Source organism: Triplophysa dalaica, chromosome 7, assembly GCF_015846415.1.
Source record: "Triplophysa dalaica isolate WHDGS20190420 chromosome 7, ASM1584641v1, whole genome shotgun sequence".
NCBI classification, from domain to species: Eukaryota; Metazoa; Chordata; class Actinopteri; order Cypriniformes; family Nemacheilidae; genus Triplophysa; species Triplophysa dalaica.
Genome location: NC_079548.1, coordinates 9977440 through 10003607, shown reverse-complemented (window position 1 = coordinate 10003607; position 26168 = coordinate 9977440). Strand labels below are relative to the sequence as shown.

The 26168-nt window shown below is 36.4% G+C and overlaps 2 protein-coding genes across 7 annotated transcripts in view; one reads left to right on the top strand and one right to left on the bottom strand.

Moving 5' to 3' along the window:
- Positions 1–26168, bottom strand: part of znf385c (zinc finger protein 385C) — a 74093-nt gene that overhangs the window by 11430 nt on the left and 36495 nt on the right. For 5 of the 6 annotated variants that reach the window (XM_056753354.1, XM_056753351.1, XM_056753352.1 and 2 more), the window contains 3 exons: positions 10996–11162; positions 9870–9980; positions 2067–2295 (listed from right to left, as the gene is read on the bottom strand). In XM_056753354.1, coding sequence (XP_056609332.1) covers positions 2067–2295; positions 9870–9980; positions 10996–11162 — 507 coding nt within the window. The remainder of the gene's footprint in view (positions 1–2066; positions 2296–9869; positions 9981–10995; positions 11163–26168) is intronic. The other variant, XM_056753353.1, reaches the window with a different exon arrangement.
- Positions 7527–9268, top strand: LOC130426524 (probable RNA-directed DNA polymerase from transposon BS). Its single transcript, XM_056753357.1, has 2 exons — positions 7527–7771; positions 7863–9268. The coding sequence occupies exon 2, from the start codon at positions 8056–8058 to the stop codon at positions 9265–9267; it is 1212 nt and encodes a 403-aa protein (XP_056609335.1). The 5' UTR covers positions 7527–7771; positions 7863–8055; the 3' UTR covers position 9268.

The following is a 26168-nucleotide window of genomic DNA, read 5'->3' as shown; positions in this document are numbered from 1 at the left end:
TGAGGCACCCTAAAGGTGCCACGGCCCCCCTATTGAGAACCATTATATACATAATGCATGAATGCACGCTTCAGTTTTGACTTTAGTCTGGATTTCTGCATGTATTGCAGCAATTCCAGTCAAGCCTCTGTTAAATTGGAACAAACCTCAGGAATGACATTAATTCATCCAACATCAATGTGAAACATTGTGAAAATGCAAAGACGCAGGAAAGTTATTAAAAAATTAAGCTTATTCTACCATATTTATTTTTTAACCGATCTAAAACACATGCAAAACATTAGTATTTTGTTGTTTAAACATGAGTATGAACTTTTTCTTTGCAGTATTCAACATCTCCAGACATTGTAGCTATTTTTATTGTGAGATTTTAATTTTCTGTAAATAAATGCAAATAAAAACTATTTTCTTTTGGAATTGGGGATAAATGTTGTCACTGGTTGTCACGTGTCACTAGTTCACTAATAAAACATTTTTTTTTTTAACTTAAATATGCAGTATACTTATAAAAGTATACCCATATAGGGAATAACACAAATAAAACTAAAGGATTAAAAAATATCGCATAACAATATGGCATATTTCATTATATCACATAGATGCTTGAATTTGGTTGATATCTCATCATTAAAACCTTAAATCCATTATTAAATCCATTTCAAAACCATTTTAAAACATTTTAGATCTAATATGTTGGTGCAAGTTATGTCAACAAACCTAATTTCAGATATTTAAGTATACACCTTCAAATGAAAAGATTTCTAAGGTCGAGAGAAACATTTTACTCAAGTGACCCTTAACTTTTAGAGGGTAATATATTAGAAACTTTTCATATTATTTTAACATACAAGTATCTCTAGTATGAAGAGCATGCTGGCATGTGCGAGCGCTAATTCAAACACAAAAGCTTTGAGACAAAATTGCAACGGCTAATCTTCTCACGCTCCATCTGTGTAGCTCTTTAAAAATCTCTCTCTTATCTAATGTCTTTTCTTCCTCTCTTATTCGGCACTCTCTCTGTTGTGTCGCTATGAATGGGGGCCGAATATTAAAATGCAATTTGATGAGCTTGGCATTCTCTCCCTCTCTCTTTTTGCGCTCTCCGTTCACTCTCATTTGTTCTCTCTCTCTCTTTCACTTTATCACTCTAGGTCTCGTTCCATGAGGATGGGAAGTCTCCTTTTCTCCCTCTCTCTATTTTTTTATTTCATATCCTTTGGGCCCACATTCTGTTTGCCTTTCAAATCATATTCTATGGAGTTTGGGCAGAAGAGAAGAATAGACAGTTTCAAGTGATGAAATGGTAAGATTATTGGAGACCGAAGGCTCAGAGCTGTCGGGTTTATGGCTTGTTGTTCAGTACTCTGTTTCAATGCAGCACTTTCCTGTGACAAGTCCTCCACTAAGAAGTAAAATCGTTTCAATCCACAGGATGAATGGATTTTTGAACACTACAAATAGCTTGTCCAGGTGAGCCAAAAAATGTGCTTTGCAGGGTACATCTACATTATCTGTGTTAACGGAGCAATGTGGAGAATTTAGCGGCATCTAGTGGTAAGGTTGTAAATTGCAACCAATGGCTTATACCACCCCTCCCCCCCACCTTTCGAAGCACTATGGTGGCTGCACAGAACCAATGAACTTACGAAATGAGGCACATCCATCAGCACTCGAATCAGTTTGATGAAATTCGACCATCTGTAGTAATAGTTCATAGTTTATGTATAACAACAAGTGAAGAAATTAGTAAATAGCTATAAATAATATTACGTTAGACTGTGCTCTTTTGTGTTGTCATTATGCACGTTTGGGTAGAATAGGAGCATGTGCAACGTTTGTATACTTTAACCACCTCTGAGGATAGTGGGGGTCTCGAGTCAATGGCACTATTATTTTGGGGGTTGCGGGCTGAAAAGTTTGGGAACCCCTGCTCTAAGCTAATAAAAATACAGCGCTTAATTAGGTCTTAAAACACCTCTAAAGACATAGTTATGTAGATTTGCATTTCTGTCCACATATACGCATTACAGACCACATGCACACTTATCATCTGTGAGTTCACTTACAACTCTCCGCAGCGCTGTCAATGGGCTGGACAGGAAGTGCGTCCTGATCACTTGTTTTCAGTCTGTCGCTGTCTCTCTCCCTGTCCCTCTCTCGATCCTTCTCTCGCTCTCTTTCTCGGTTATGATTTGCACTGTCGAGTTGTCGTCTCTGCTGTTTGTTCTTATGAGCCTCTAAAGCCTTCATTTTACGAGCATGTTTATGGCCTTTATAATGAGCTTCAGCCTGATTCTAAAGAGAGAAATGAGGAGACAAGAGTGATTTACAGGTAAACACAAACATGCAGACATATACACTGGCAGTCAAAGATCTGGATACATTCTCATGACCTTTAAAAAAATGTTTTTAAAAGCAAATAATTAAATTAAATGTTATTTTAAGAATAAAGGCCAAATGCTGCATAATATATATTTAGTAATAAAAAGGTTTTGAAATGCTTAACATTTTGTTGGTCTTTACAAATGGCCGATTGTTTGTGTTATTATATAGTTTTTGCAACTGTTTTAAAAAAAACATGCAAAACAGTCATAATAAAGAATGACTAGGTGTAGTATAGTTACACATCGGAGAGAGATTGAGATTATATTGTATTAAATGGTTTAAAAATAACACACACACACAGACTAATCTTGTAGTTTAACACAACACCTCCTCATAGTTAAAAACATGAAAGTTTGTCAATTTCAGTAATCCTCTGAAGCTTTGATCCAGATTTTTACACAACACTATTAATTCAGCGTGTAATTAATGTGAACATAAGTTGATGACAAGCTGCTCTGTGAATCCCTCACTGCACATTGAGGTCATTTAAAAAAGCGATTTGATTGAAAAAAAGAAACTGACACATTCTGTTTAAAAGCATATACGCATGGTTTAAAAAACTGATCTGCATGCCAAAAAGTTAAAAACACAGTTTTCAGCTCACAAGTCAAATCTGAGGTTCAGTTCATCAGGTAAATCTCAGGCAAATATAAGCTGAAATAAATGAGTTTGTGGGCTGGCGGGGAGTGATCAACCCGCTCAAATCCTCTTAAGTACTTAGGACATGACCCTCATATTCAGGGCTGAGGGGACAACACTGTGTCTGCCTTAAACTGCATTAGGTGGAGGGCTGTTTACACACACCCCTACCCACACACATATGTGACCCTGTATCACAAAACCAGTCTTAAGTGGCACAGGAACATTTTGAGTAAATGCCAAAAATACATTGTATGGGTCGAAATTATAGATTTTTATTTTATGCCCAAAATCATTAGGATATTAAGGAAGGATCATGTTCCATTTAGCTATTTTGTGAGTTGCCTACTGTAAATATATATCAAAACTTATTTTTGTGAGTGGATGGCCTGCTACAGTGCAACTTCAAATGCGATTTTCTCAATATTTTGATTTTTTGCACCCTCAGATTCTAGAGTTTCCATTCCATTCCATTTTCTACCGCTTATCCGAACTACCTCGGGTCACGGGGAGCCTGCGCCTATCTCAGGAGTCATCGGGCATCAAGGCAGGATACACCCTGGATGGAGTGCCAACCCATCCCAGGGCACACACACTCACTCATTCACTCACGCGCTCACACCAGATTCTAGAGTTTTAAACAGCAAAATCTCCGCCAGATGTCCTATCCTAACAACCCATACATCAGTAGAAAGCTTTTGGATGATGCAAAAATCTCCATTTTGAAAAATTTACCCATAAGACTGGTTTTGTCATCCAGGGTCAAATATTATTCACACATATTCAGACATGGACACGTTGATTTCTTTCTGAAACTTTCCTGGTGTTGCTGTTGGATTGTGTTACTTCACACCATTTGGTGTCATATTCCAAGAAATAATATTATTATTCTTACGTTTGAAAAAACATCACTGTCTCTTACACCTCCATTACAAAAAGCCCTCGGATACACACACAGAGTTTCCCCTCAAATTAAATTCATTCAAATGGTACATTTCACTAGCTTATAAATCAGATCTATAGAGAGAGACAGAGACGAGAAAGAGAGATTGTGAGAGAGATACAGACATAAAAATAGAGACTTGTATGGTGAACCACGAGCAGTAGGGAATTAATGAGAAGTTGATAGACTTTCAGATGTCTTACTGAGCAAACGCTGTTGGGTTTCGTTCTGCAACATATCTAGGCTAAAAATGCCCTGAACAGCAGTAAAAACTAAAGCGCAGAGCTAGAAATGACATCCTTATTCAATAGTTTTCCTCTAGTTTCACAATGCATTTTTGCTAATAAAAGATGGTAAAATTAGGGATGTATACTGTTTCTGAAATATGACCTGGTTTATACTTTATGTGTTAATGTTTTGCAGCTAAATTTTGAATAGAAGCATTTGGGTCGTGCTAAAATACACAACATAGTACTGATGCAAAACACCTACGACAACACATTGTACTATTACTTCACAACACTCAAAAAAGATAGATTATTAAACATGACAGACATTTGTCTACAGTATCTTATACAGGTTCTCTTTTTTTGTTAGAACAGCCTTTAAAACAACAATTATGATCATTTATGAAAGTTACATGGCACATACATCGCAAATTGAAATATTTTTAAGCTAAATAGGAAAAAATTAAGAAAAAACAGGAACCCTATTTATTATTTTGTGGAATAATAAAAACAAGTCAACTTTCTTTATTAAAAAGAAATACACTTGTCTGCTTGAATTGCTTAATATTAGTATTGGAATTTTTTTTTTTAATTTGTTTCAAAAAGTAACACAGTTGCGCAAGCAACATTGAATGAACAGTTTACTCAAATATTTATTTTGAGTTACATATTACATTTTTGTAAACATTAAATAGGACGCACATGTCATGCATTTACAAGCTAGCTCTGATTTCTCAAACACATCACCTTGGCAATGCAAATACACTCCTTATTCACACTCACTTCTTAAGCTGTATATTGAATAATTTACATAAAGTAACCAATGAACTGCCAACTAACTATACGCACTACTTCTATGGGAAGGCAACTTTGTACAAATAAGAATGTATAATCATGAAAGCAGTATAAACTATTGTCTAAAAGAAAAGACATCTTCTGCACCTTCTGCAGTCTAAAGGTTTCTCTGCATGTTTCAACTCACTTGTCAGTAGTTGTCTTTGAGAACCTGGCCTCTTAGAATCTAACAAAAATCTACGGAATCCTTTCTGGTATTCTCAAATTTAGTTGTTAAGTGACTCAAGTTGCATCTTATTTAAATTGTGTTTCAATATTGAGGACAATATTTCCACTATCTGCTGAGCTTGTGCTGTTGCCCAAGTTGATGGGCTTTTGGGCCTACTAGGACATTGACCAACAGATCTGTCACCATCAACATTTGCAATTTTCATCAACTTCCGGTACATCCTGGTAAGACACATTATGCCTCCTAAAAATGTTAAAGCAGCTCCTTGTGAAGAGGATGCTGTTGTCACAATGAGTGTACTTTCCCAGTTAATGGAGCAGCAGAAAGGGATCTATAAAGATATGTTATTGCAGCAGCAAGATAACTTCAAATGTTTTATTCAGTTGATCATGGATGGAACTAACAAAAGACTGGATAGTGTCATCAGAGATGTACAAGAGCTGAAGACCAGCTTGGAATTTACCCAAACAAAGTTTGAAGAGGAGAAGATGGGATGCACTGAGATTGAGGCAAAGATAAGGGCATTCGAGACAAACATCACCACTTCCAAGCAGGAATTGGATGCAATGTTCAACAAGCTTGAATACATTGAAAACCAGAGAAGGAGAACAAATATTTTAATTGATGGCATTGCTGACGAGAAAGGTGATAATTGGTGTGAATCAGAGAGAAAGGTGCGTGAAATGTTTTCAAAAAATTTGGCCTTAGATGGAATAAACATGGACATTGAGCGTGCCCAGAGACTTGGTCAGTTTCAGGAGAGGGGAAGGCCAAGGAAAATTGTTGTCAAACTTCTTCGCATTAAAGATAGAGAGCTGATTCTTTCTTCTGCCAAGAAATTAAAGGGCACTAGGATCTACATTAACGAAGATTTCACTGAAGCCGTGCAACAAAGGAGGAAAGAGTTGTGGCCGAAGGTGAAAGCTGCCAGAGAGAGAGGTGATAAAGCGAGTTTGAAGTATGATAAACTGATTATCACCCCAAGGGCTGGACAAAGTCAGTTATTGACCTAATGAGTTTAAAGCTCAATTTTATATATGGTTGTGTACATTCATGTGTGTCTGTGTGTAGGAATTATATGTATGAAGCCTATTAGATGATGATAAAATAACTTTGGTTTAAGACATTCAATTAGATTACAATATATGACTTATTTACCTTCAACTAAGATGACTAGTATAAATAAACTACCTAAAGGTTTAATCCTTGCACATATTAATATATGTAGTCTAAGGAACAAGATTCAAGACCTGTCTTTATTTTTACATGTAAACAAAATAGACATACTTATGATTTCTGAAACTCATCTGGATCACTTCATAGACAATTCAGAGGTCGATATAGGAGGGTTTTCAATTTATAGAAAAGATCGAAACCGGTTTGGAGGTGGTGTGGCCATTTATATACGGGATAATTTTCCTGTTAAACTAAGATATGACTTGATGTGTGATGATGTTGAAGTGTTATGGTTACAGGTACAACTTCCACATTTAAAACCGATTATTCTTGGTTGTTGTTATAGGCCACCTAGTGCCAGGATATAGTATGTAAATGGTTTATGTAACATGCTAGACAAGGTGACTGAGGAAAACAGAGAACTATACTGGCTGGGAGATCTAAATATTGATTGGCTGTCGGATATTTGTCCTCTGAAGAATAAGCTTAAAACTATGACAGACACCTGTGGTTTATCTCAATTAATGGATCAGCCAACAAGAATTTCTAGTAACAATACAAGATCTTTAACATCGAAATGTATTGATCATATTTATACTAACAATCCTGATGTGTGTTCGACACCTGTTTCTGTAACAGTTGGATTTAGTGATCACAACTGTATTGCGGTCTCTAGGAGAACTAAGCTACCTAAAGCCTGTCCTAAAATTATTATGAAAAGATCTTATAGGGCATTTAATGAGGAGAGTTTTCTAAATGAATTGGATAATATTAAATGGAATTTGATATGTGACATTGATGATGTAGATGCATCTCTTAATTTATTTATGGATTGTTTTATGAGAGTTGTTAACAATCATGCCCCATTAAAGAAATTTACAGTTAAAGCCAAAAGGGCTCCTTGGGTTGACACGGAGTTAAGGAGCTTAATGGCTCAAAGGGAAGAGGCTAAAAAGGTTGCGGTTCTTTCTGACTCGTTTAAAGACAGAAAATGTTATTGTATTTTAAGGAATCAGGTAACCAAGGTGAACAGAGTGAAAAAGAAAAAATATTTTCAGAAGAGAATTGACGATAGTGGTACAGATTGTCAGAGAATGTGGAATGTACTCAATGATATCATGGGAAAAAAATCTACTCGTACTTCTTTTGTTGAATGGAAGGGAGTTTATTTGACTAAGCCAATACAGATTGCAAATTATTTTAATGATTATTTTGTAAATAAGGTTTCTAACTTTAGAGAGACAATGAAATCCACTGTTGATTCCAACTTAAATGAGCTAATTGAAAGGTGTATTATGAAAGATAAACTGTGTAGTTTTGAATTTCATCGGGTTAATGTTGTGCAGGTGGAAATGTTGCTGAGATCTTTGACTGTTGGTGGGTCTGTTGGTACAGACAACTTGGATAGTCGGCTGTTGAAGTTATCAGCTGGGCATATCTCTAAACCAATCTGTCATATTTTTAACAGATGTCTGATTGATGGTGAGTGTCCAAAACTTTGGAAGGAGGGTAAGATAATTCCTTTACCCAAAGACACAAAATCAACTTTCTGTGGTTCAAATAGTAGGCCTATAAGCATTTTGCCTATTCTAAGTAAATTATTGGAAAAGATTGTATTTAAGCAAGTGCAAGATTATTTTTCTAACAATGATTTGACTACGATGTTTCAGCATGCTTATAGGTATGGTCATTCAACCTGCACTGCAATGACACAAATGTCGGATAGCTGGCTAACATCAATTGATAATTCAATGCTAGTGGGTACACTATTACTGGACTATAGTGCGGCTTTCGATGTGATCGACCACGAAATTTTGATTTCCAAACTTATTAGTTATGGTTTCACTTCCTCCGCAATCAAGTGGTTTAAGAGCTATTTGTCGGAGAGGTCGCAAAGAGTTTATTTTAATGGTGCATTATCGTGTAGCAAGTCTTTGGATTGTGGTGTTCCTCAAGGAAGTTGCCTAGGACCTTTGCTATTTGCAATTTTTATAAATGATATGCCGTATATACTCAGTAAGGCTACATTGACTATGTTTGCTGACGATACTACTCTTTATTATGCAGCTCCTACATGTTTAGAGCTTAATCAGGTTCTGTCTTGTGAGATTAGCAAATTGTATAACTGGATCAAAACAAATAAACTTGTTCTAAATATTTCAAAAACTATGAGTATAATATTTGGTTCGAAATATAGATTATCTGATTATCCTAAACTTACTTTACATGTAAATGGTCAAAATATACAGCAAGTAAAAAAGGTAAAGCTTCTTGGACTTTGGCTTGATTCCACACTGTCATGGTCTGATCACATTAATACAGTTGTGGCTAAAATGGGTAGAGCTGTTGCAGTTGTGCGTAAATGTGCACAGTTTCTAAATTCACAGCTATTTAGTCGTGTTGTTTGTACGTTGGTTTTGTGTCATTTAGATTACTGTTCTGTTGTATGGTCTGCTGCATCAAGTAGTCATTTAAGAAAATTACAAGTGGCTCAAAACAAGGCTGCAAGACTGGTTCTTGGTTGTTCTTCGAGAACCAATGTTGCGGAGATGCATGAACGTCTTGCTTGGATGTTGGTCAAGCATAGACTATCTGCTAATATGTTAGTATACCTTCATAGAATTATTACCATTCGGACTCCTACATTTTTTTATGATAATATAATTTACTATTCAGATATGCATTTACATTACACAAGAGGGGCGAATAGTCGACAGATCTCTTTACCCCTACCTAAATCTGACTCTATGAAGAGGACAGTGTTTTATAGGGCAATTGTGTTTTGGAACAATCTTCCAGTTGGGGTTCGTGAAATTAAGGGAAAAACTGGTTTTAAAAAAAGACTAAGACTGTATTTGTTGTTAACATCATAAGATTGTATTATGTGACACTTATTTTATTTAATTTTATATTTATTTTTATTTTTTTTGTTCTCTCATGTGTATTTACATATGATATATTTGGGAGTAATTGTGATTGTAATTATTGGGTTTTTGTATGTATTGTTTGGACCCCAGGAAGACTAGCTGTCGTTTCGGCGTCAGCTAATGGGGATCCTTTTGAAATAAACAAATAAACAAATACTGGAGGTTTTGGTAAACAACGGAATAAAAATGTATTTGCACTAGGTTTGACAGAATTAATGCTTCACGTATACATCACTGATTCTGACATGTGGTGTTAGTGTATTTCTTCATTTTAGGGTTTGGTTTAAAATTAGTCTGGAGTAATACTAACTGGCAATAGACATCATTGGGAAGTCCTTCTTTAGATAGCTACGTACTGTTTAGCGTGTTGACAAAAATGTTATATGCTCTCCTACTTGTAAGTCTCTTTGGATAAAAGCGTCTGGCAAATGAAAAAATTTAAATGTAATTGTGTTTGAGAAAGAAAGAAGAAAGGGCAAAACTAGAGTGTGATGCTCGCCGTCTATCATCACAACTGCACACATACACACACACTCTGACACACTAACCGTGGAGTTGAAGCGCAGGTGGCAGATATTGCACGAGATGACCTGTTTTTTCTTTAAGGACTGAGGAACACCAAACGTGTGGTTTATCACTGCCTTCTGCACAGGGTCCATCTGAGGGAAGTGGAGGGAGAACGTCATGTTCAAATGGTTACCACAATAGTCATTCATACAAATGGCAAGTTCTTACTATTCTCTTTAATTTACTTCCTCTCATTCAAACACCAGCCTGTCTGCACATTCCTTCCAGAGCAACCCTAAACCCTGACGCCCGGTTACTTTCCCATGACACCCTTCGCCAAGGGAACCAACGCCACATCACAATTACTCTGCAGCTGGCCGCACGTCTATTTGTTTTAGAGCCTCAAGAATGTTCTTGTTGTTCATCCGCAGTCATCCCTGACCAGCTGGGACACTGCCAGGTCAATATGTGTGTGTGTCTATGCCTGATAAAGTCACCCATTGTTTAGCATTGGTACTGGAGTGGATCAAAAGATAAGTGTGATATTACAGCAGGAAAGTAGAAGAGGCAAGAGGAGATGAGAAAAGAGAAGAAAGAGATGTGAATAGAATAGAAGAAATGTAGATGAGAAAAGGAAGGAGAATAGCAGTAAGGAAAGATTGGAGGTAGGGAACGGTCACTGACAGGTACTTTGCTAAAGAGACAGTTGCATTTATCACTCCAGTACAAACACACATATACAGATCATATCACAGAAGAAACCTGTATCCACGTGTAAATCTATCAATAGACGTAGATACATGATACATTTTCACCTACAGTGTCTGGGATATCTTATGTTATTATGAACAACCGAGCAGTAAACAAACATAATAAACAAAATGGTACATATATCTGTGTGTTAGTAATGCAGACATGGGAAGAAAGATAACTCTGTTACACCTGATGCTTCTAAAACTATATCCTCAGTGTCTGAAACTAAATCTAGATTCTAATCTCAACCAATGCTACTTGATATTCTTCTGTTTAAGAGCACAATGTTTCAAAGTCTTAACATTTACAGCTGACATTTGCGACCAAACATAATGGGTTTAAAATGATCAGAGTCAACCGTTTAATGATGGCACAACTGGGAAAGTGAGGGTTGGAAAGGATTTGGAAACTCACTGTGTTAAAGTTGGGGAAACTCACTGTGTTAAAGTTGGGGAAGAGGCTGAGAGGGGAGGAGCCACTGAGCCGAAAGGGCAGGAAGTGTTTCAGGTCCAGAGGTGACTGGAGTGGGCGACCCTGGACCGGTAATGAGGCCAGCAGGGGGCTTCCCTGAGCAGCCGTACCTGAGGGCACAAACAACCAATCACATATAAGAGAATGATGCATAAAAAAACAAATGTCTACGACAAAACAGCAGTCCATCACATTATAATCTACAAGGAGAAGGTAGATGCTTAAATAGTCAATTCATTCAGATACTGCAATAGGATTTAATGAGATTAAAGTCATCATTATTCTGAAGAAGCATTGATTCAGTACATTCAGTTCAGTACATCACTTATTCAGAATCAATAAAAGTTAACACAGCATGAAATTGAGTTCTAAACAAAGCTTTGGAAAGCTTATCATTCATTCAGTCCTGTCATTAATAACCAGGGCTAAATATGGGGGAACGTGGGGTTTGTTGCGTTCATGCTCATTCAACACATTACCTTTGACATGATAATTATTTTGCAAAATAATCAGATTTAAGGTCTTTGCACATATACAGAATTTTTTTTCTTATTCGTTATCCTAATAATTTGACGTACAGAAATCTTGCACACTGAGTTTGATGCATATTAATTGATTCATATATTTTGGAAAAAAATCGCAAAACAATACAGCCTGACCCTGCGTCTCTCCTTATCTCTCCTTTCATCCCTTGCTTCTCTCCATTGACAGTACCTCGCTATAGGGTGTCCTCACTCTCTCTATCTGAATTTTCTTGCATACCTGTCAACCCTCCCGTTTTTCACACCCATCTGCTTCCATCCATCCGTTTCGATATTTCTCCCCCAGTATTTTAGTTCTTCCGTAAATACAATCGCGAACGGAACGACAGAGACCGCAAACAGCCCCGGGAACCCCGAAACCCTGCAGGTCTCCCGGATTTTGGTAATGTAAAAATATTGAGGTATAGTCTTCTTGGATTTGGCACCGTGGCTAGAAAATCAGTACATACTATCCTGTTATCAAGCTGTTCCGCAATCATCTGCCACTCTCAAAATGCTTGCTACGGATGCGAAAAGTGCAGATAAACGTACCCGGACAAATTTTCTTTTATGACGGACAAATATATTGGAGGCAGTGTGTAAATGTGATTGACACAAAATGAGATCATATTTATTTTTTAACGTGTGAAAATTTCGGACGCAAATTTCCTTTTACTCTGTATTAGTTTATTAATCTTGTACGGATTTCATTCTCTGCAGTGGAGACATATCTGTTGCTATTATAGCTGTTGTCCTACTGAAACCTCGTATCTCCATATTTTGTGATTTTTATTCCTTGTCAACTTTGACAACACAGTTTAATCATTTTAAAAGTACAGTTTTTTCCATTTCCTGAAAAACAGCAAATTTGGACACACAAGGTTTAGAAGGACACTCTCACCGGCTGGTTGTTCAGCAATCGGTATTGGTAGATTTTTACATTATCGGGTATCTGCCGATAGTTTAAAAACAGCTGATGATTAAGGCCGATATATCCTGTCTATCCAAAACCTGGATGTTTAAATTTGCTGTTTTTCAGGAATTGGAAAAATATTTTTTTTATTTGCAAAACCCAGTGACGAACATAAAGTGTGACAAAATAATGATTTATTGCAAAATATAAATCACAAAATATGGAGATAAAAGGTTTCACAAGGACAGCAGTAAAAAATAAAATGTTAAGAATTTTTTTTTTCAAATCTTCAGAATCAGCATCAGTTGATATCACTCATAATAATAGGTATCGTTTGAGAAATTTTGTATTGGTGCATCTCTAGTTATTCATAAATTGTTAGACGTAAACAGTATTTTGTTTATTTTCAAAATGGTGTACACTGAAACCCACCATAAGCTACAGGTCAGTAACCTACCTTCATTTTAATTAGGCTATTACTTTTATTAGCTTTGATGAAACTTGTCCTACTGACCTCTAGTTGAGTCATTACTCTAACCACAAGAGTGTTGATATGGATAGATAATGATAAAGATGGCAAACAAAGGGTATTGATCACAACATTAATAATATACTGTAAACACACAAACATACTCTTGATCTCAGAATTATTGGCTCTTAACTAGACCATATCAGCCTTATACAAAAGTCTTGTACAAAAGAATAGACAACATGGGATATGGGATTTTTAATAGTGTGTGTGTGTGTCTGCAGGGATATCATGTTTCTAATGGAGCAGGGATGTAGAGGTTTCTCATTTTCCAGTTGGCTGAATCTGAAATCTAGGAGCGTATAGATACTTACCTTACCACAAAGATCAATCAGTGTAGTGTGAACACACAGATGTGCACACACACAGGTCTGATATCAGTCATTTAACTCTATATCAAACTGTCTGTGTGGCTGATAGAAAAAGTAGACGCAAACCAGACTATTTCTTAGACAGAGAAAACACACAACCACAGTTGACCAAAAAATTCTGTCATCATTTACTCAATCTTGAGTTCCAAATCCGTGTAAATGTCTTTGTTTTGATGAACACAGAGAGATATATTTGGAAGAATGCTTGTAACAAAACCAATTCTTGGCCACTACCATAGTAAGAAAACTTGCTTTGTTAATGTCTTGATGAGAATTTCAAAATAAGATATTTTAAGGAATGTAGGAAATCTAACAGTTCTGGGGGCTTTTTGACTATCACTGTAATTTTTTTCTATTATGAAATTTATACAGATTTGGAAGAACTCGAGGGTGAGTAAATGAAGAGAGAATTTTCATTATTGGGTAAACTGTCCCTTTAATACACACCAATGCAGAGACATGCTAAAAAAAGTTAGGACTGGGTTTCTTTCATTACTGATATGTTCAAGCATATAAGAATATATGTATATAAGATGTATATCAGAAACACCTTGTACAGGAGAGTGTGTAAGAGGTGTATAAGAAATGCAAGATAATTATGTGAACTATTCCTACATATTTTTATAAACATTTTATGTTTTGTATGGTTAAAAAACATATTTTGAAGGTATACACAGCTGTGCTGGTGTACCAAATAAATGAGTGTGAGTAAGTGTGTTATCTGTACAACCAAAGATGGCAATCATAAAAAAAACACACATTCACACACAGAATGTGACAAGCATTTTTGTTCAGCCTAATACACAAAGCATTGAATTGGGGTGGCACAGGGTATTTGACTGTAGTGGACCACAACACACCGAGCAAAGATCTTCTTTCAATCTCCTTCCTGACAACATTTGAAAGGCGTAATTATGATTTCCAGAGAGCTGTAATTAACAGAATACACAGCTCTTGTTTCTTTTTAGCAATTTCGAAATTTGTACAATTTGAGGATATTATTAGAATGAGATTTATAGACCACTTCGGAAAATTTATACAACACTGGTCCATGCTGTCTTTGGGTTTCGGTTTTGAACATTTGAACAGAATATAACCAACAGAATATTTATAACCAAATCAAAATGTAACACAAATCTCTTAGGTTTTATTCTATATGTAAGATTAGAAAAATATAAAAATGAAACTGGAAGTGCTGCTGGACCAGTATTAACATCTTGAGAAGTGATCTATAAGAGATGAGATGTCTTTATTATCTCAATTATTTCTCCTAGACATCAATGAGATTTGGAGAGAAAATGGAAACTGTTCCCTAAGTGATCATGCATATCAGATATTTCTCCAGAAAAAAAGACACACAAAGTCCCACAACTTAGAGTTTTAGAAAAGATCTTAACAATGTCATTAACTCACAGCTCAGATGTGCTATGTTAAACTTTAAAGTCAAATGTCAACATTATTAAATGTTTTTCTTTATGAACAATATGAACATTTTTCAATTTACCCAAATACAAATTTTATATTAATATTTTACCCATAGTTAATTACATCTTATCCTTTTTTAATTTATTCTCAGCAATTTCAGTAGAAACAACTAAATTGACACTAAAATGCACTGAGAACCGATCTCTGATCTGTAAAAGAGCAACTTCTATGCATTCATATTTTCCTCTAGGAATATTAAGCACATTTCTGGCACAGAATTAAAAAACGACCACCTTAGTGTTGCCATGTCCTCTTTTTGCTATAATGACAGCATGCACTCGAGCTTGCCATAGGCTTTTGTGCAAACTGTGATGAACATTAACACAGCACGATCTGACAACGTTCTACAGAGCATCCCATGTGCTTCAATGCAACCAAGAAAAAGGAGTTAATAGGGTCATTATTTGATAAAAGACCAAAAAACACTACAGAACCATAAATATTCCTTCATTTTACTAATTTCCATTTACCCCTTTTTTCTTATTACATGTCTGTATGGGAGTGTGTATGTTTACATGGTTGAATGGAGGCATTGTCGATTGTCGCTTTTTTGATTTATATAACAGACATGCCCACAGCGTGTACCACACACACACACACAACCTAAGCTCAGTGTCACACAAACAAACGTACAAACAAGCCCTGTGGCAGTGGTGTCCTGCCTGAGTCCATCTTGAGATGAAACAGAGTGTGACAGCCAAGTCTGTGAGTTTGTGTGTGCGTATGCCCATGTATATCTCATTTTATTTCTGCTTGCGTATCCTTATGCGTGTATGACGCGAGATGATGTGACGGAGAGAAAGCTGCATTTTGCGCTGTTGAGATGAATAACACGCACGAGATGACGGTGTCAAGCTGCAGTGTGGCCATCAGCTCTCGCTGGATCTTTTTAAAAGCTCACAAAAATTCAGTTCAAGCCTGTTCAGCCAATCAGTTCAAAGAGAGTTTTGAACTGGACCGGTATGGGATTAGAATCCCGCCACAAGTATTGCGGGCATATTTAAAAGTATAATAAGCGTAAGTCAAAAAATTGAAACCGTGAAACAGAACCTTAAACATATTTTAAATGATATTGGACAAAATTAATATATAAAGACAAAGTTGTTCAAATCGCAACCAAAATAATGTTCTCCTTGGTTGTTTTACTCATTTTCGTGTCCTTTGATATTTTCTGCTAATATTTAAACTTTTTCTACGCTTACGTTATTTTTTCCCTCGCTTGGTTTTCCACGTTCTGCGCTTGCGTTTCCAAATACTGCAGTTCTAGTTTCATGGTAATTAGGGCGGGCTTTTGCGTCACCATTGGTCCACTAGTTCTAGATTGACAGCTCCTCCTCTAGCCAATCAGTCGAAGATGGTGTTGACGTCACTTCATACGCGACTCAAGGCATATCCTTGGAGGTGGATTATAACCGTCATCTGCAAATCCCGGACAAGGTCCACAGGTAATTGAACATAATAATATCGTTACTGAGTGTCAGATACACTTCTGTTATGAATATGCTCTGCCCGGTTTACCAAGTAATTTGATATCCGATTCCACCATATAGTCCGATTAGTTAACATACATGTGTCCCGTTAGCTGGGTTTAGTCAGCGGTGCTATAGTTTACAGTTACTTTATTAAGTTATTTAATATTATTGGCTGTGTATTTAGAAATGAATACTGCATTGTTGTAAATGTGATGATGTTGCTAGCTCGTGACAGTGATAATGCCATGCGAATCATAACTCATTTAGACGAGCACATGATGCAGCGTCTTATCTCACAGTAGTGTATTAAATCAGTAATAAGTGCTAATTGAACGTAGTGTTACCGGGGAACAGATGTGTTTTGTCAGTTTTGTGAATTTGTCTCCAATGCAAGGAATTATATCAACTAGTGTGTACATAGGAAACGATTTAAACATTTAAAACGGTCTTTCTTAATAGACAAAGTGTGTAAAAGAGATGGACATTGTTTAAAGCAGAATCTTAACCCAATCAGCTTTGAAACCAGGTGTCTATGTTATGATAAAAAATGCACAGAACAATGCAAACTTCAACTTGTATATTTTTTATCCTAGGACCTTTTGGAGCAAGACAGCGCTTGAGGACTCATTGGAGGAGCAAAAACACTAGAGTAACAGTCCCTTATGTAGATGGAGTGTACGTTATCATGATATGGCTATAGCAAACTAAACTATAACTAGCAAACTAGTAAACTATAGCACCGCTGACTAAACCCAGCTAACGGGACACATGTATGTTAACTAATCGGACTATATGGTGGAATTGGATATCAAATTACTTGGTAAACCGGGCAGAGCATATTCATAACAGAAGTGTATCTGACACTCAGTAACGATATTATTATGTTCAATTACCTGTGGACCTTGTCCGGGATTTGCAGATGACGGTTATAATCCACCTCCAAGGATATGCCTTGAGTCGCGTATGAAGTGACGTCAACACCATCTTCGACTGATTGGCTAGAGGAGGAGCTGTCAATCTAGAACTAGTGGACCAATGGTGACGCAAAAGCCCGCCCTAATTACCATGAAACTAGAACTGCAGTATTTGGAAACGCAAGCGCAGAACGTGGAAAACCAAGCGAGGGAAAAAATAACGTAAGCGTAGAAAAAGTTTAAATATTAGCAGAAAATATCAAAGGACACGAAAATGAGTAAAACAACCAAGGAGAACATTATTTTGGTTGCGATTTGAACAACTTTGTCTTTATATATTAATTTTGTCCAATATCATTTAAATTATGTTTAAAGTTCTGTTTCACGGTTTCAATTTTTTGATTTACGCTTATTATACTTTTAAATATGCCCGCAATACTTGTGGCGGGATTCTAATCCCATAGACCGGCTCTGTTCACGTTTGATGTCTCAGTGGTGGACCGGCTTATAAAACAGTTTGAAGAAGAACCACTTTTAAAGGATATCGTTGTGACATTTTGAATTTTGGGTGTTCCAAATCTGTATCATATTCTTTGTTCTGATGAACACTGAAAGTTAACTGAAAGCAGATTAACTGTTTGCTGTATTCAGATACAATGACAGAGTATCTGACAGAGTGCATGAGTTTAACACAGTAAATGACAGAGAGTGCCAATCATTGCATTCCTCGGGTCCTTCTGATTCTCCCTTTAAAGTCCCCGAGAACCAGAAGTTGCTATCGTTTTGACCTCCGTATTTTGATGCATTTCCAAGTGAAATAGAATTTCCTATGAGAAAAATAGTGGCCGTGTCTTTCATATCTATCTGCGCTTTGATTAGATATATAAAACAGCCGTTGCATTTTGAAACGTAATTTATGGACCGAAGTGCAATTTCAGATGTCAACTGAAGTTTATGAGTACACATGAATTAAAAAAAAGAGAATGACCCACATTGATAAACTAAACTAAACTATAAGTAATGTTTCCCCAAAAATCCACAATCAAGTCCTCAGCATCTTTTTTTCTTCTCTGCACCAGTCGGTCGAAACCCTTCAGCAGCTATAATCAACGCTAACCTCTTCAACTCACGCTTTTTAGTATTTCCTTTCATTCTGATCTATGTACCTATTTACCTATTTCTCTCTTTTGTTTCCTCTCTATTTTCTTCTCCATGTTCTTTTTAAGAGAACAATCCTAAAGGGGGAGTGTGTCGTTTTTGATTAGACGTAACAGCGCATGAAGAACATAATGAGTGAGGAAATGATGGAATGATTGTAGGCTCCACTGCAGCCGTGTGTGTCAAATGGACAGAAATAAGCAGAATTAATTAGCTGGAGCAGGAGGAGTCTTCCAGAATGCTGAGGTCACCCATCATTGACCTTTGAAAAAAATCAGAAAATCTGATTGGCCGATGATGCAGATGAAATATAATTCACTTAATATGCACAAATAGTATAAGGGAAAGAAAAAGTTAAAATGAAGGAGATATTATTTCACCCTATCTAGTCTTTTGTTTTGTCTATTGTTATTTAGTGAATATTGTCTGCTATTTTTCAGTTCACCTGCCAGCTTATGAATTCAAGTGTGTAATTGGGGTCTTTGGCCATGTGTGTCCAGACTCATATGTAAATAATAATGGCTAATGCAACATCATGATCTGATTATTCATGTCAAATTAAATTTACCTAGAAATCTAAAAAGTGTGTGTGCGCCAGGGTGCATATCTGAGAATTTGTGTGTGTATTTGTGCGCTCCAAAAAGCTTTTAACAAAGCACTTGTTGTACCAGGTCAGGTACTAATTGAATACAAGGATGTTCTTTCTCACAAGGACCAAATCTGTGCGATGTTTGACTTACAATACGTATCTTCATAACCTTTAAAACAACCCACATACAGTGTATCTAATATTATTAGACATTGGTATGCATCAGGGATAAGCAATATAGACGATTTGAAGGACTCAATTGTCTAAATATGCTAAAATGGCTATTTCTTAGAAAGAAAACTCCTTACTATTAAACCCAGTTTTAAAGGCTCTTAGAAAGATGGACTGTTCCACATCAAAAATAAAAGTCACAATATTTTTTTCTCAAAAATAAGAAACACTATAAACAAATTCACGTTCAGATGTATCTTATATTTTTACTTCATACAATCTTTTATATTTTTAACCAAACATCACATAAAACAAAATTTTGACATTTGTTATATTGTCTTGACTTTTTCCTAAATATGCTTTGGATATTATTTGTTTTAATATCTTCTTTCAATAACTTATTTTTATTCTACATAGGTAATGCATTTTAGTATGGTTGAAGGAATGCCAAGGTCATGGGCCAAGGTCATGGGTTGGAATCCCATGGCAAAACGTATACCTTGACTGTACTGTATATTGGATTAAACATCTGTCAAGTGCATTGACTGTAACTATAGTAAACAATCATACTAGCATCATTTTATTGCCTTACAGTAACAAGCGTTCTTTTCAACCTCCTTCAGTCAAAATTTTCCAGAAAGATTTTGCTTGGTAATTAAACAAGGCAGGCGGATATTATTTGTGTTGCCTGAATTGTGAATTTACTGCTGATGTAACGCTGGACGGGCTGCTACTGAATCAGAATCGAAAAAGTGTTAGCAGGCCCAAAGAAGACAATAAACGACGTGATTAAATGATAAGATCAGAAGGCGGAGCGTCTGAGCGTGACTAGGAGCCTAAAGCAAAAGGGAGCTGTGCAGCCCGAAAAACATTTACCCTTTCTGAATAACAGATATCATAAACTCTGAATACAATTTAAAATAATATAAATATGAGTTATATTAACATCACTACTGTCATAATGATACAGTCATGGAAATGCACATTAGCACATGCAGATACAAACACACCCGTCGGAGCAGTTAGATAGAGAACGGTTGTGCACTCCCAATCAAACAAGTAAAAAAATAACAAAATAAATTAAGGAACTTTCTATATGGGGAGTTCATTTACTTCCATCCACTCCATTCAATAACTGCAGCCTAACACATTTTACACCTATAATGTCAAATAAAGGCTCTTAACTAGGTGTGTAAGTGTGTGCATTCCAGAGAGAGAGAGAGAGGGGGGAGAGAGAGCATCATCAAAACCAATGGTGCAAAGCGGGTAACCCATCTGCCACAAAGGAACAATAAAGCCTAAGGCTTCTTCCTGTGTGTGTGTTTGAGAGAGAGAGTGTGTGTGTGTGTGTTTAACACCCTGAGGGTGCACAATGATAAATTACTCCTTTTTTCTTTTCCCCCAGAGATGCAGGCTGAAAGAAGGAGGGTGGGAGGTTTGGAACACGACCACAGATTGATAAAGAGCAGGAATTGCAGGACATTATTATAAAATCAAAGCATCACACAGATTCAAGTCGTCTGTTACGGTTCTGTGAGGCACAGCAGCACGTGGAACAAACCACCATGCAGATGAGGAAAAACACAAGGAAAGCGAAAGTAGAGGAATTGTGTTTTTATTTGGGCTCTTCATGACTACGGCTGAATATATGCAGAAAGAGAGAGCACTTGCTGTTTTCTTATCTCAATCGGACCGCGTGTTTGTGTGTGTGCTGGGAGAGAGTGGAACTGATAGTGACAGTTAAATCTTGCCAAAGGCTGTGCAGTTGTTACACTGATAAGACAATGTTTCTTTCAAATGAATTTTGCTCTTTTGAACAGCAGAAAATCATCCAAAAAAATCTGTGTACTACGGAAAATTAGCCAATTGCATCAGTACAAAGTGTGAATAATAAGACAATCGTTATCCATTAGTTCTTTGTAGATTTTTATGATGATTATTTAATAATGATTATTATTCATATTAAATTAAATAAAATAATAAAATATCCTATTATTAGAAAATATTTATTATTGTATGCATTAATAAAACAAATGTAGTTGTTTGGATGTTGTTAATGTCAACGTTATGATGTTGTTTTATTATTATATTTTTACAGATTATTTTGTTAAAAATGTTTATTTAAATTTAGTGGGGTCCAAATGTCTGGGACCACAAGTAGAAATTTGTACATGGGATTTTTTTTAATCAGCATGCATATTTAAGTGAATAGATAAAATGGATAACTTTTTCTGCCGCCCGTTTTTACTGATAGTATGTTGTTGTCATTTTTTGACTGTACATGGAAATCTGACCAATTGTACAAGAAAAGTTAAATATTAAAAGTTAAACAGACAGTATATTATATTTTTTGACACACCTCTCTATCTTTCAACACGCACGCACGCCAGGCCCAGATGAAAGGTGGGCCAAGTGATTCTAAAGGTGGGCGGAGTAGGGGGGCAACTATATATATATGTTTTGCCCCAAACTATTTACTATAAAACAAACTATGTATAAAATAACTATTTCGTTTTTATAATTATTCTTACGTATAGTATTAATATTGTATAACAGTTTTATTTTTACAATATTATGTACAATGAATTAAGATTTGTTTTAACATTGCCATTTATTTTACAATTTAGTAACTATAGGTTTGATGAAAAAATAAAAAGAGCTATTCCTATCACTTTAATATTTACAGCATTAACTTTCTGCTCATTTTAGAGAATTCTGTTAAAAGTAAAAGTTTTTTCCTCTCATGAAGCATTGTTCGGCAGAATGGTGTCAAGACCATCACACGTCGGGTAAAATGCTAATTTGACGTAACAGGTGGAATAATTATTCATGTGTCATTTGGGGTTTCGGGTGCAGGTCGGGGAATAATACCCGCGGGCGGAACGCAGATCCAGTAGCCAAGACTATTTCAACTCACACCAGCTGATACGAAGCTGCTTTTACATGGTCCTGTGCTTATTTGTGTTTGTATTTGTGCTTTTCTTGAATAAGGTTTATTTAGCCTTGTGGCAGCTTAGCCTTCAGTGGCTTTGGCATAATTTTACAGAAGCAGGGGGAAACGTGTTAATATCACACAAACAATTTAGGCTATTTTAACCAATTTTGATTAAATCAAAACACATTTCATAAATCACTAAACAAGTATAAAATAGCTACTATTAGCTAAAAAATTTTTTTTAATTAACGTAATTTAATTAGTGCTGCTGTCAGATGTCGGGATGGGTGTTCTTTCAATTACTGCGGGTTTATCAAACAGGACCCTTGCTGGACACTGAGAGAGAGGGAGAGAGAGAGAGAGTTTTTCACAGCAACGACGTTTCAAAGATTCTCTCTCTCAACAGCTCTGGGTGGAGGCAGGGTGGGAAAGCTTCTGAAAAGGTGGGCAACTGGTCCCCCCGTGGAGCCTGGCCAGACGCACGCACACACACATGCATCCAAATCCACAACACATAGATAATGACAGCTAAATCAGGGCCACTTATGAAGTGATCCTGAGTGACAGATACTTAGTGGAGTTCATTTCCTGTTTAAATGAAGTCATTTCCTGTGTCAGTACCCACTTCAGAGCGTTGACCTCAAAATAAGCATTACTTATTACACGCATAAACACCAATGAAAAGCACAGCGTATGCATGTCTTTTACTCTGAGAGAGAGATTAGACACGTCTGCCGTTAATTCAGAAAGAGACTGCAGCGTTGAGATAAGGCAAAGTGGTTTTAAAATCTCATTATTCAACCTGCATATGTCTGTTGCTAAGAATGTGACGATGAAACGAATAAATGTAAATTCTAATGAAAGCCAAAAATGGCGGCACATATATAGGGCAGACACAGGGCTAAGACATATAGAGATTATTGTATGTATCTCTTGTCCTTTCGGTCTCGAACAGCATCATGCCTCATTACTAAGCAGGTGTTCTTTATCTTTTTGCATATCTATTTATCGGATGAATAGACGCAGCACCTCTTGAAGGGCGTAGTGTCATTGAAATTTCCCTTCCCACTCGCCCCATTTCCTGTGAGCCTGTGAATGCGCTTTTTTAGGCTGCTTTCGCATTTTATCAGAGACTCTGGCAAATGATTTGGGGTGCAGTATTTGGCAGCAGTGGTCTGTAATTGTTTTAAATAAGCCTCATGCGTCATGCCAAATAATGGCAGCTCAGCGAACACATTAATCTACATAGGCACATCTGCACGACTTCATTTGCCGTCCCCCCCTTGTGACATCAGCCGCCCGCCACTACAAATGGTCCCTGTGGTCCCTCTGCTAACTGAAGACGCGTCAAGTTATTAACTGCTTTTTGGGGAGTTAACTGAGGACCCGCATTTTACCTGCATAAATGGGTAAAATTACAGTGATGATGATGATGCGTGTGCGCGGATGTATTCACTGCCTGGCCTTTTAGTGCTGTTGTGTCATACTGTGTATAGATACTGCATTATGCATGATTCATCCAGAAAAATAGATAAAAGACCACAGCAGGACAACCATGCAGAATTCAAAACAAGGACGATATACACAAGTACGACTCTATCAACTGATTTAATTGGTATTTGTCTCTTTTTCATAATAAGGTAGACTTTGGTGTCCAATTACCTTTTAAAAAAGCACCAGATGCCCAAATATAATACTTTTGTTTTATATTAGGAACTATCTAACTGTTATCCAACATTAACATAAATTAAAAGTCTGTCTCTCCCTATGCTAATAATGATGATTCTGATATCCTGACTGTCTCTTGACAAAATAAAATAGTTTAGAAAAAAATATAACACCTTAAAAAATAACATTATTTCCATATATTTTTCAGTATGATGATAAGACATACAATCTAATTTCTTATTTCCCCATTGCATTCATCAAGCTCAACCCATGGTATGAAAAATATGAAATAAATATAAGTTTTTTTTTATATAAATCGATGGTTGACAAATAGACCGTAAGCTACCATGTGTCCTAAAGTGTAACAATGCAAAATTGTTCAAAACAGAGCGTTTATAATATATATTTTTAAATAATATCATTCATATTTTTATTTACAACATAAAATAGAATAAAAGACATTAATCTTCATTGCTAGTTTTTTTTCTGCAGTCACACCATTTATTTGTCTACCCATGCCACAAAATCAGTATTTTTTTCACAAAGTTAGGAAAAGCTGCAAACATCAAATAAATGTAAGAAAAACAATGTTAATATTAGTATGAAGGTTTTCTGAAGGTCAAGTGCCTCCTTTCACTGGCCATTTTTTCCACTACATTTCTTATAGTTTCAGGCCCTCTTTTGTAATACCCTATTGGTGGCAAACGGCGTTTGAGTAATTTACATTTACATTACATTTCATTTTGATGATTAATCGGCAAGTAATCATGACAGCCCTTCTCAAACCGTTATGAATGTACACAGATCTATAGAAACACACATGCATATGTAAGAACGCACAAACACACTGTCAAGGTGATGCATGGACTTCACCTTCAGGCAGTAGATTTAGGCCGACAGAGCACATCATAGCCAATACAATGCACACTTGTGATTCACATGCACACACACACACACACACACTCAACATCAGATTCCTTTTCATTCGCTCTATTCTTCTGTAGCCTTGGTGTATCTCAGAGGAAACATATTCTCAGCGTGTTAAGTGAAATGACCTTATGTGTAACAGAGTCTCGCTCTTAGCGGTAATATTCTTTATCTTTTCACATGCTCTCTCTTACACATACACACGCTTTAAAACACATCAACCATTGATAATATCATATGTGATTGCATAACTAGCACACATTGATCTTTATTTGCTTTATCAATACAGAAATAAGCCAATGAACCGATCTCCAGACAAAGAGGCTAATGGGCTTATCTGACTTAAACCATAGACAATACACTAGACAATATCATTATATATCCAAATATATTTATCAATATCTTGAAGCCATACTCTAACAGCCGTAAGCTTCATAAAGAAAGGGTAACCAATTAACCTTTAAAGAAACAGTTCACACATAAATTAACATTCATCCATCGTTTATTTAACCCTAAGCCTTTCCAAACCGTTCTCTCATATACTTTCTCATATGAAAAATAACAAGCAAAAGCATAGAAGTCCAAACTAAAGCGGGGTGATACACCAAAAAAAAATACTACACAGATTTCCAGATCTGATGTATTTGCTCTTATTGCATCTTTGCTTACACAGGAATGATCATTTTAAACAGATCAATTGATATATTTGTTTTTACGAAAAATAAAAATGGCACAAAGAGACTTTTTTTATTATTGGCAGCAATATCACTGCAATATATTGACTAGTCATAGTGTTACATACTTCAACTCCCCTGAAGTCATATTAAAATGTGTATCACTCTTTGCCAAATCTTAATATTTCAAACGTGGCTCTCAAATCTAATTTACATAACCTCGATTAATTTTTATCAAGCATTTTGTAAATGCCTTAAATGTAAATTGGAACTTTTCATATTTAGTTACTAGACATTAAGAGCCCATTATTGACATGATAAGAGGAGAGTTTAACAGCCCATAAGAGAGAAGAGGAGGCGAGAGAAGAGGAAAAGAGAAGCAAGTTGAACAATCCAGAGGAGAGCAGGAAAAGAGGAGAGAGGAGCAGAGGAGAGGAAAGGAGAAGCCCACGGGCAGCACTGACCTTCTCTGTGTTAGCCTAAAGACAGGATTACCTCCCCAGACTCCTGTTTCCCTCTGTTAGAAACCATGGGTTTGATGCTGTTTCTAGGCCACCGAACACACCTCCAGCATCCCACTATGCACCCATGTATCAGAGTGTCCAACAAAACAAAACAATGCTGTGTGTGTGTGCGCGCGAACATATGACAAAGTGTGAGAGTCTGCGGTACCACTGTTGCCCCCCCTCGCTTTTTCTCTCTGGGGACATTTGTAGTCGAAATAGCTGGCCTTCCAAAATCCCCAAATTACCCCCAATCAACCCTGCCCTTTTTCTTTCAGATCCATCT

Excerpts from the sequence above, each read along its gene's own strand:
- LOC130426524 (XM_056753357.1), top strand. The coding sequence starts at position 8,056 with ATGTTTCAGCATGCTTATAGGTATGGTCATTCAACCTGCACTGCAATG.